This window comes from Chenopodium quinoa, unplaced genomic scaffold, assembly GCF_001683475.1.
Source record: "Chenopodium quinoa cultivar QQ74 unplaced genomic scaffold, ASM168347v1, whole genome shotgun sequence".
NCBI classification, from domain to species: domain Eukaryota; kingdom Viridiplantae; phylum Streptophyta; class Magnoliopsida; order Caryophyllales; family Amaranthaceae; genus Chenopodium; species Chenopodium quinoa.
This window is the reverse complement of record NW_018742881.1, coordinates 395,029-407,602: the sequence shown is the minus strand read 5'-3', so window position 1 is coordinate 407,602 and position 12,574 is coordinate 395,029. Positions and strand designations below refer to the sequence as shown.

At 40.4% G+C, this 12,574-nt stretch overlaps 1 protein-coding gene across 1 annotated transcript; it reads right to left on the bottom strand.

The window, feature by feature from the left end:
* Positions 1-8,615: 8,615 nt before the first annotated feature.
* On the bottom strand, positions 8,616-11,633 carry LOC110726703 (pectinesterase 3-like). The gene is given in 3 exon segments (XM_021906175.1): positions 8,616-9,459; positions 10,428-11,445; positions 11,447-11,633. Coding segments are annotated over 3 exon segments (1,764 nt in total). The 5' UTR covers positions 11,513-11,633; the 3' UTR covers positions 8,616-8,779.
* Positions 11,634-12,574: the final 941 nt, after the last annotated feature.

Sequence of the window (12,574 nt, the reverse complement as noted above, 5' to 3'; positions counted from 1 at the left end):
CATGTCTGTGCAACTATCGAATCATGTATCTGGCAAGCACATGGAAGACCATGGGTCACACGCATAGCACATCCACGACGTTCATAGACCTAGTAACTCAAATCCCGCATCCTTTTCGTCTCGTTATGCAGTTCTTTCAAGCAATGTTGAGACACTTTGCCATTTATACGTGATAGTGGCAACTGTCTGTACATCTCACTAATTTTAGACCTTGATGCCTCCAACTCATTACGAATTTGTATGATTCGATTACCGATATGACAATGGACTCGGGCCCATACGGTATCCAAATAACCTGCCAATGATTCAAATTAGTAAATGCATTTTAATTTTTTTTTATTACGATTACAATTACGTAACAACGAGAACAACTAATAAAATAAAACAACTAACCTGTGGATGATTCAAACCAAGTTTTCACTGCTGAACGTTGGCTCTCAACTCTACAGTTGGTGGTGTTACCAAAGTGAAGAACCTGGTTCGTCCAATATTTCACAAATTTCTCCTTATGACAAAGCCATGTTCTCTGAACATACTGAATCACTGCCGGATATTTTCCCCACCTCACTTGCATGGTAGCTAGAGCATGATCATACTCCGCCTGTGTTGTTGCATTCACGATTTTGAACCATTTTCCATTTCTAAAACTGACACCAACCTTCTTGTTACCAAACATCTTCGTCACCTTAGCCTCCACATCTCTGTTGATGTGCCATATACAGAGTAAATGTGACGTCCATGGAAAGACTTATCTCAAAGCCGCACATAGCCCAAGATCACGGTCTGAAATAAATACAGATGACTCTTTATCAAACCCAATCAACTCCCTTAATCTAGTTTTTTGATTTTTCTAAATATTATTGGTTTTAAAAACGTTGTTGTTGCTATTTTTCTGATTTGTTTTCTAATTTGCTAGTTATTAAGCTAGTGCTCATTTAAGGCTTTTATTATTATTATTATTATTATTATTATTATTATTATTATTATTATTATTATTATTATTATTATTATTATTATTATTATTATTATTATTATTATTATTATTATTATTATTATTTAATGTTAGTGGTAAAATTGGAACTTCGAGTCAAAATGCGAGCGTTACCCTGTAAAATGGGAGCGACGTTTAACAACCCCTTTTAAAATTTGAGACATAACTCACATAAGGTGGTACTCCGTATGTAATACTCTCACGGTGTTTTAATAAGTGTTACATTTTGACTTTTTTATAATGACTTTGACTTGATTGTTTTACAAACATATGAAAAACAAACGTTATTGTACTCGTATAAGACATTACTGGATTCGTTATAGTATAAACTTTCATATTATATTATAAAATTTCTATGATTTTACTAACATATAATTAGATAAATTAGGGGTCAAAGTTATGACTCGGCAAGCGTGTTGTGTCAAATTGTTTAAAATAAAAAAATAAAAAAATTGTAACACTTTTTTATAGGGATTTGTTAAACATCGCCCACAAATTACTACATAAAGCCCACAAAATTCACTTGGTTTGACAAAATTGCCCTTGACCTTAAAAAAAAAACACTCACACTCTCATCACTCACACTCTCATTGCTCATCTTCTTTCAACCTCTCTTAAAAAAAAAATTCAAACAACGGCAATGTCGAGGCGGCAAGGCAAGGAATTGGCGGCGGCGGCAAAGGGAAGGATGTCCCAAGGAGGCAAGGTACAATTTGTAAAAAAAAAAATAAAAAAAAATAAAGGGAAAAACCGCCGTGACGGCGGTGGGGCGCCCTGCAAGCGGTGGTGGCGCCAGCTGCAGACGCCGCCACCAGTTGGCTGGCGCCTGGGCTGGACGCCATAGCCACGGTTGTGGCGTTTATTCAAGGCGCCGCAGCCGTGGCTGTGGCGTCCAGCCCAGGCGCCAGCCCACTGGTGGCGGCGTCTGCAGCTGGCGCCACCACCGCTGGCTGGGCGTCCAGCCAAGGCGCCCCCCCTTTTTTTTATATATTTGTTTTAAAATATTGTTTTTTTTTTTTTTTTTGTGTAATATATTTTTGAATTGTTTTTATATTTTGTTGTTTATTTTTATAATTTTTTTCAATTTCGTTGTATTTTTTCTATGTTTATATTTTGTTTACAATTATTTGTAAGTTTTTAGTTTATTTGATTTGGGAGTGGTAGCTATTTTTCGTATAAATTTTTTGTATGTTTATATATTTTAAAATTTTGTGTAGAATTCACTGGGTCGTCATGGTGCGGGGAAGAATGTAGAGCTTCTTAGTAGAAGCTATTCAGTGGAGAGGTCGGGGCATAGACATGTCAGATCCCGTGGTATTTCGGCTTCAGCTCGTAGAGAACGGATCCACCGTCGGGATGAGGATGACGATGACGATGATGATGCTGAGGAGGGTGACCAGGAGGAGGGCGCAGATGAGGATTAGGATGTGGACGATCGCAGTGGACCGTATGATGATTACGGTCCATTCAGTCAGAGGGTTGATGACATGTACGAGACACATATGGTGGAGGTGCGTAAGGGTAGGGGTGGTAGGTTTGTTAGTAGATCTGGCACATCATCTGCGTCCACTGTATCTGGGGCAAGCAGGAAACGGTCGAGGGCCGGTAATGATTCTTGGGTTGTTAGGAGTGAGGTGCCCGGTGGGCCTGTTGACGGGAGTGTGATTCCTAGCTTTCTAGGACACATAGCTGCCCGTATTTGGGAGGACCAAGATAGGCCTTCAGTTACGGGGTTGTTGAAATGTCATACCCGGGAAAAGACTTGTAGCTTTTTGCGTACATGGGCTGAGGCTTGGCCGGCGGAGAGCGAGATGTTCGAGCGACTGGAGGGCACTGGGGTGAATCACGTTCCTGCCACCATGCACGATAAGATTGACAGTACGCTGATCACGGCTTTCATTGAGCGATGGCAGCCGGATACAAACTCTTTCCACCTTCCGTTCGGTGAGATGACGATCATGTTACATGACGTCGAGGCCATTCTGGGGATTCGTGTTGAGGGTAAACGACTTTGTGCTGTGGCTAATGCGGATCAGGCAGATTTGCTGGCAGAGTTGTTGGCGGTGGACAGGGCTGCACTGTACACCGAGGCGCTAGGTGTTTGGGAACACAGAGGTGTGAAGATCGCATCCGTGTTGCAGCGGTGTTTGTACCCCAGTGCACGTAGGACGCACGACGCACAGCTGAGTGCTTATGTTTTTCTACTCCTCGGATGTACCTTGTTTCCGGATAAGAGCGGCGGAAACAAGCTTAGGCCACGCGACATAGTGGAGGCGTGTGACCCCGACAGTGTAGGCCAGTTTTCCTGGGGATCGGCTACGTTGGCGTATTTGTATCGCCAACTAGGATTTGCGAGTCGGGCTGACGCGGCAGGTATCACTGGGTGTCTGACTCTATTGCAGACCTGGATATACGAGTACTTTCCTGCATTGCGACCACATCGTGACCCAGTTCCTATTGATGAGGGGATGCCGCGTGCTTGTGCGTGGAGTCCGCGCTCGGAGAAGAAGTCCGTTGACCGCCTCCGATCGATACGGTTGTTGCTGGACAGGCTGTCCCCCTTAGAGGTAACGTTTTATAAATTGTTTCTACATTTTATTATTTGCACATATTATATTCATGTTATTAAATTTTAAAACTATGTGCAGGTGAACTGGATGCCTTTCGGCCCGAACCCTAGTGTTAGGGTACCCAGGACCCTATGCACGGGACTCATTCAGTATCGTGAGATCGTCGAGGCGTACATGCCCCAGCGTTGTCTTCGCCAGCTTGGATTTGTCCAAGTTGTCCCTCCTCCCCCGGCATGCCCGATGAAGGCGGTCCGACCTGCATCTTCGAGGGACTACGTCGTGCAATGGCCGGATATCATGACCGGGACGTGGGACCAGTTTCCGATGGTGGCCCGCTTATGGACTGCGGAGTTGCAGCGGCCGCCCTCTAGGGTTACTCCCATGTGTGACCATTACTACATGGAATGGTTCAACCGGTATTCGCACCCGAGGTTGATCGCAGATCTCGACCACAGCGATGATGATTATGTGCCACCGCCTACTGCCATGGAAGCGGTATGTCTTATATTATATTTATCGTTGTCTTTTAATTAAGTTTTATATGTTGTTATTGTATTTCATCTTCTGTTTTTTGTTGTATGCAGTGGATGGGAAAGATAATGCAGGACGTACAGAAACTCTCTCTTGAGAAGGACAGCATGAGTGCAACAAGGAGAGCTGTTGTTGATAGTCTGGAACAGACCCTTGCGCAGTGGGAGTCGTCGTCGAGGAGGGATTACTGATGGTTTTGTCATTTTATTTATAGAGCACTTTAAATATCATCGTTTTAATTTATTAAATTGGACATTATGTTGTAAGTTTGTAACATTTTAGATTGTTCTTTTAGCTTCCAACTTAATCATTGCTGTTTTTAAATTTTGATATAACCGTTCGTGGATCCGCGCAACTTACCCATGCAACATATAGAATGCAGTAAGCAATACAATGTAAAAGATTAATGTTCTCATTAAAAGAGCAACGTACAAATAAGATTACAAATAAAGAATGTAAACATGAAAAACTAAAATGCAGCTAGGGTGTTCCATTCGTGGATCCGGTCATGATATAGCGCATCCCAACCCTCTACGCTCGCTGTGCGAATGTTGTACCACCGAGGTATAATCGGTGGCACTGGAAAATCGGATGACATGTCTAGTCGGATGAAATGTCTGTATGACGACCCAAGAAACGCAATAGCTAGCTCTCTGACCGGTGTGGTGACAGTCTCACGCGACCGCCAAGGGAGAACCGTGGTACAAGGATAATAAGCTTGACTATGCACTCCCAGGCCGAAATGCATGACTGCGCATTTGTAAATGTTTGCAACGGCAAACAGATCTAGGGGCGCGTCAAAATAATGATTTTGGCCGCAAGGTCCACCTCCCCACCGGATACGCCGCAGAGCGCCATCCAAGTCATCCTGGTACACATGACGATAAACATTTCGGTTAGATGCAATTTCGCTGTACATCAACTGACGCACCAAACCGTAGTTGTCTTCGCCCATTTGAAAAACATCAGCCACGACCCGGAATCCGCAGTTACCATCTCCGACTACATCATTCCACCCTTCCAAGTACGGCATGATGATCGCAGGTATCCTTTCCTTGTACGGAAACTGATCAACATCGTTTCTTCCTATTCACCATATAATTATAGACAGTTAAGAAGGCAGGAGTAACACTTTAAAACTATGTGCAATGTAAACAACCAAAACGTACCAGTTCTCAGGGGCATATTCACAGACGATGAAGATTGACTACGACTAGATGACGATGTCCGACCACGAGCACGACCACGACCAAGACCACGGATATACTCAAACGCACTCCTGTTCCGCCGTTGTCGACCTCGAGGACGGTCAACTCCTTCGGGTTCCTCATAATCTAAGGTAGACGTGTGGAACATGTCATGAAGTACATGAGTAGCGTCACGAATAATAGAAGGATGGCTGGAGGACACTCGGTCGTACATCGAACGAAACTGCTCCAACTCCTCCTGTTCACGGTCGGCCGTTTGAGTGTCTGCATGCTCACCAATAACAAGCGTCCTCCAGAATGAATGGACCTGATCAACATGTAACGACGCCCTTTCTTCTGTAATAACGCGGTGAATGGTGCATGCGCAAGGTAATCCATGAGTTACTGAAATAGCACACCCACACCGAGCATACACTTCGTCAGCCAAGTCCCTCATCCTGTTCAGCTCAGTGAGAATCAACCCCAAGCAGTAGTGCGACACACGACCATGGAGAATCTTAAATATAAAATGGCTATACATCGTACCATGTCGTCGTCTGGAGTCCTCTAGAGAGTTCCTGATGTCGTTCTTCTGAGTTTCAATTGACTTGTTCAGTCTAGCGAACAGTGTATCCAAAGCAGCGGTCGATGAATCAATCCAGTCCTTGGTAGCTCTATGAGCGCTCTCAACTCTACATGTTGTAGTGTTCCCAAAATGAAGTACCTGGTTTGTCCAATATTTGACAAACTTTTCCCTGTGAGGGACCCATTGATGCATCACATAGTCCACCAGTGCCGGACACCACTGGTACGGATCCCTGAAGTTAGCCAATGCTCGCTCATACGCTTCCTCTGTGGTAGCCTGTAGGATCTTCTGCCACTTACCATTCACCAATCTCTCTGCCATTTCCAAATTCTTCTTGAAAAGGTTGTAGGCTTTCACTTTCACGCAGTTGTTGATGTGCCATGTGCACAATAAGTGGTTCGATTCGGGAAACAGCTCTGCTATGGGGGCAAAGAGACCTCCCTCACAGTCGCTGACGATGGCTGCTGGATGAACATTAGGCCCGATGTAGTTTCTCAGCTTCTCCAACACCCAATAATAACTTGGAGCCGTCTCATCCTTGATGATTGCATGACCAATCAGAAAGTTCTGGTTCGTTGGAGTGATCCCCATGATCTCAACCAGTGGGAACTTGTACTTGTTTGTCTTGTACGGTGAGTCGATCAAAATCACAAATGGCCAAGACTTGATCATATCAGCACAATCAGGATGCACAAGGAAAAGATGAGTCACCTCCGCTGTATCTTCATTAGAATCAAACCAGAACAGGTAACCACGTGATTGTGCCTGGTGTAGCAGCTGCTGTATAGGGTTCCTTCCCTCTGACCGTTCAAACCTGAGTTGTTGTCTGACGTTGTAGATGTGTCTTCGGTTTGGATGGTCTTCTGGAAATTTTTCTAACACATATGCTAATATTTTAGCAGGCTTCACTTGAGCATCACTCATTTCTTTCACAACTAGTTTCGCAGCAGGACTTAAGCCGCTCAGTTGTCGATGACCCTCTTCATATACTATCATCTCATGGTTGTGATACCCCCATTTTAGAGTAACCAATCACTTCCCAACCGTCACGACTCCGTAGTTGTCGAACCTTTACTCTGAACTCACACCCACAACCTTTCCGCTTTGTATCAAACCGAGTGGCTGTACGAAAATCTCTTTCTTCTCTTTTGCGATAACGGTCACATCTCAAAATGCGATCCATTCTACCATCCCGTTGAGATTTATGAGTTACTACTACCAAGCAAAATCCAGCTGCAATTGCAACCTGTTTTGCCCAATCAATCGCCTGTTGAGCTTCTTCGAATGGACCATCATGTCCAAATATCCCACTGTAATCATTTCCGTCTCCACCATATTCCTGCATCAATTATATATTACAATAAATACATTTAACGGATAATACATTTAATTTCTATATTTACACAGAATTAACACAAAAAAAGCATAATTATATATAATCAAACTTAATTTTTATAAAAACCCAATTCGAATTTTCAAACTAAATTTAAAAATATACCATTTCGAATTTTCAAATTTAATTTTTAAAAAAACCTATTTCGAATTTTCAAATTTAATTTAAAAAAAAACCCATTTCGAATTTTTTTAAAAAATCATTTTCGATTTTTTTTTTTAAAAAAAATTAAATAAAAAACAACAACAAAATCAAAAAAGAAAAAAAAAAATTAATTTATAAGGGTGGCGTCTGCCAGGGCTGCCACAGCCACTGGACTGGCGCCTGGCAGGGCCGCCTCAGCCAGTAGAGTGGCGCCTGGCCAGGACGCCAGTCTGGTGGTCTGGGCGTCTGGGCTGGACGCCACTCTGGTGGTTCTGGCGTCTGGCTTGGACGTCCAGGCTACGGTTTGGGCGTCCATCCTAGGCGCCGGAGCCACTCCGACGGTAAACCGTGAATTTTAACGGTGACTTACCTCGTTTTCCGTCGACGACGACATACCTCCGGCGTCCCCCGCATCTCCGGACTGCCCTCCGGTCTCCCCCGGCGAGCCAGTACGGCTCCACATTTTTTACACCGAGATTATTTCAATTTTAGAAAATGGGCATAATGGTCAAACCATATCATATTTGTGGGCTTTATATGGTAAATTGCGGGCGATGTTTAGCGTTTCACTTTTTTATAACACGGAGGGAGTACATTATATACGGATTCTCAGTAATAGAGTTATGATAAAAAGAATGTTTAAAAAAAAAATATTTTTTTTAAAAAAACTTGAATCATATTCATTGTAATACAATCTTTATGATTCACTATATGATATACAAGAATCAATTAATATAATTAGTGATTACAGTAATATTTGACATGATTGTAATCAAGATAAAACACAAAGAGACATTATTGACTCTTAAATAATAGCTGTTGCAAGCTGCATTATTGACTCTTCATTTTAACTCAAGTACTCATGTCAAAATGTCAAATCATCGACATTCCAACACTTCATTTTGGACTATAATCATGAAAAAATGTCACAGTTTTGTCAATTTTGACACTTGAACACAAACCTGTGTCAACACTAGCTCGATTTCATATAACATAGGTTGCAAGTTTGTACTTGACGGTTATTTGAGTTTGGAGGGAATGTTTCTAGGAGTTGGTGAGTTTAATTAGAGGTGTCAATTCGAATCGGGTACGATGACATCGGGTTGGGTCAGGTCAGGTCAATTTTTTAAATTGAATCATGTTAAATTATTATGTCTACAAGAGTCAAAATTTGAATCGGATATTTTTCAAATTGATATTAGATCAGGTCGGTTGTGGTTTTGACACCTCTAAGCTTAATGTTTCATTCCATGTAAACTTTCATGTGCTTTCTAAAGAGTGTTATGTCTGTTATCCAACTTACATATTTAGTTATATACTCTTTTTTACATCAAGATTAATTATAAATAAAAAGAAAGATAATGACATGTTTACTGTTTACAATGTTGTCTGGAAGGCCACATCAGTGCTTGTTAACCAAGAACTCCCATCAATGAAGTTGCCCACTGTAAACTTCGAGGCCTCATCAGCTGTAATATCGGGCTTAAATCCGGCCCATTTAACTCTCTTGCTAAGATCAGCTCCAGGCCCAGTGTTTTGGTACTCAGCATAATAAATCGTCGAAGGTGGACCAACTCCATTGACCCATCCTATCCAGCCCAATGGGTTCAAAACTGGCCCAATAACAGATTGCATGACCAAAGTAGTGGAGTATTGCTGCCAAGGCCGGCCCAAGTAAGTTGGGGCTGTCACCTGGCCCAAACCCGAGATGGTGCATTTTTGGATCGAGATCCCGGTGTTTTGGTTAACGTCCTTCTTACCTTGGGCCGTTATGGTGTTAAATTGTTTGGCCATTGGTTGTCTAGGCTGGATCTTACAATTTTGAAACACTACAGCCGCGTTACCAAATATAAAATCGATGGTTCCTGTGATGGTGCATTCTCGATAGAATTGGCGATAGGAGTGTGTATAGAGGGTGTCTTGGAATCCATCAAACAAGCAACGGTAGAAGATAGATTGGTCCGACTGAGACCGCAAGGCCACTGCTTGGTGCTTCTCAGCTCCCGCCGTATTTTTGAAGGCCATATCCTTGGCAATAAATCCTTTTCCGGCAATAGCTATACATTAACATTATTAGTCTTTAGCTAATGAGTATTATACTAATCAAGTAATCATTGTATGAGTTAGGGGCCTAATCGCTTGTTAGGTACATGGCGAAAAATATGACATGTTAAATATGATATGACATGTTAAATATAAAATGAAAGGTATAAATGAGAATACATATAATTTATAATTAGTTAGCGTCCAATGAATTTAATAATTTTAAATCCGCCTTCAAGATATACCCTGTTATCGAGGCTAGTGGAAATTGACGGGCACATGTATGTTTAGGTCACGACCATAAATAAAGAAGACACTCAATTTAGATTGCTGTTGCATAATAATGTCCAAAAAATAATAATGTCAAAAAAATTGACATAATGTTGCTGAACCAAACCACATGGCATTCACTAATGCTAACATACTATGATTCTATGAATCATTTTTTAATCGCCTTCAATTGCGGCCAACTTAACGTAACACTATTTGCTTTTCAACTTTCTTCTAACTCATTGAACATCCATAAATGATCCAAAATATGGTCAATTACAGTAAGCTGATGGAATGAAATAGATTAAATTAAGATCCTTAAACTAACTAATTAACTATGATTAGTTTCCTAGCAAAACATATACTAGCATACGTAGTGTTATTAATTAAACATCTACAAAGTACTTCACGTATGTCTATCTAAAGTTTACATGGAGTACTATCTGTCCTTGTGAGCAACAAATTGTGCAAGACTCTGAAAATCTAGAAAATATATTGTTTATAGACCTCGTTTTTCTGTCATGACTAACTAGATTTCTTGATATTGAATATTGACATTATTTGACATAACAAACATGGAAATTCAATACCAACATCTGAAAATTGATAACCAAAACAGTGATAATATATCATGTGTATATGTATTATTTAAATGCAATCAATATTCAATATTAAGAAGTACAACTCAAAATTAGAGTTAGATGTTACATACCAAATGTAGCAGTAGAGAAAGTTGGAGTGCCATCAATGAAATTCAAATGACCAGAAACAACACTCTTATCCATTCCATCACCATACATCATCACATTCCAAACATGTTTACTCAACACTACATTCTCCTCATACACTCCTTCCTTCACATATATCACATACCTCTTCACACTCTTCAACGGCACCGCCTTTATCGCCTCCGTTATTGTCTTATACTGCCCACTCCCGTCCTTAGCCACCACTGCGTCCGCTCCCCCCTCCTCCTCACCTTCCCCTAATAACAACCGCCTCTCAACGGACCCCACCCACTCAGGAAACATTTGATTATTCCCATCACTCCGGAGAAGTTTCCTTAAATGGAAAGGAACCTTACTATTAGAAATATCCTTAAACTTACCCAAAATAGATCCAACTTTACTCACAATAGCCAAACTATTACTCACTAGTTCAGTAGCGTTCTTCATCTTAAATTGTAAATCCTGAACCAACGACGTCGTTCCATTGATCTCCGACACGCCTTCCACACAACTATCAAGATCAGTCAAAACAGCACTAAGCCACGTCCTAAGATCATCTCCTTTCTTACTCGACACTGTCAACTCCGATGATTCTCGGAGTTGATCCTCAGCATCATCAAACAACTCACCACAATCCTTCAACGCCTTAGCCAAAACGGTGTCGTTCAGGTGCTTCGGAAGGATCAAACGAAGCTCCGAAACCGAGTGTTTTGCCACTTGAAGAGAAAGATTGAAGAGTGAACTAGGAATAATACTACTAAAAGTAGTAGAGTTGGAGACAAGAGGAGATAAAGAGGTGAAGCAAGTGTCAGGGTACTGAGTCACTGAGCATACAGCTTTTAGTGACTGAGATGGAGAGGGAGGAGGTGCAGGTGCCTTATCGCCGTCGTCATCCGTGCTTTGGCGGGATAGTATGACTCCTGCAACCGCGGCGGTGATGACGACGGCGAGGAGGATGATGATGGAGATGAAAATGATTATGCTTCTTTTTTTTAATTTTTTTTTGGAATATTGCTTCTTCTGTTTCTTCTACCTTACCATATCCTTTAAAGGATTTTCTTCTATCCATAATTAATTTTTTTTTTAGATGTTTGGATTTTTAATGAATTAGATTACTAATATAAAATATACTACTAACAAGGGAAGAATAATGTAGACAGAAAAAAAGAAGGGGAGATTTGTGTTTTTGCTGTTTTTTGGCGGGTAGATACAAATATAACAGCTAGAGGATAGGGTCATTAAACAGAAATACAGTTGCAAATTGGAAAATTGGATGGGTAGTGAAGTGCATTAACGCGGAAACAAATTTGGGGTTGGCCATATACTAGTGTTTGTGGCTTATAATTAGACGTGTTATATGTACGCGTACAATTGTACAAGTATTTTAATAATCTCAAAGCTATAGACGTATAGTTGTATTTATGAACTTATGTGTTAGATTACTTAGATAACAATAAACATGTCATTCTTACTTTCTTAGTGTTAATGTATGTGTTACATATATATACGAGCAGTTGTACAAGTAATTTAATAATCTCAAAGCTATATGCCTAGGCGCCTAGCTATAGTTGTACTTGTCATAAGCAGTTCACGCTATTATCAACGAACATGTCATTCTCAGTGTTAATGTGTTATATGTATATGAGAAATTGTACAAGTGATTTAATGATCTCAACGCTATGCTTGTACGTAGTAATTAAATTATAAACTAGCTAGTGTGTGGTCCGAGCGATATTTCGGGTTTCTAGTCTGTACTTCTTTAATTTGATAATCAATCAATCAATAACTATATACTAAAAGACACACCAGCAATGACACGTGTCATCTCTTGGTGTGTCCTTAGTTTTTTTTTTTTTTTAAAAAAATAAATTATATTTAAGTAACAAATCTTTACATATATATTATAATAATAATTACTTATAGAGTATAATAGAAGATTTGATGTATGATGTATCCTTCCAAAAAAAAGTACTAACAATTATAACTTAAGCAAAAAAATAAAAAAATAAATAAAAATAAATAAAAACTTAACATAATTTGTGAAATATGAAGGTTCTTTTTTGGGAAAATATATAATATTAACATAATTTGTGGAATATAAAGCTTTTTGTATTTTGGGAAGGTATATATT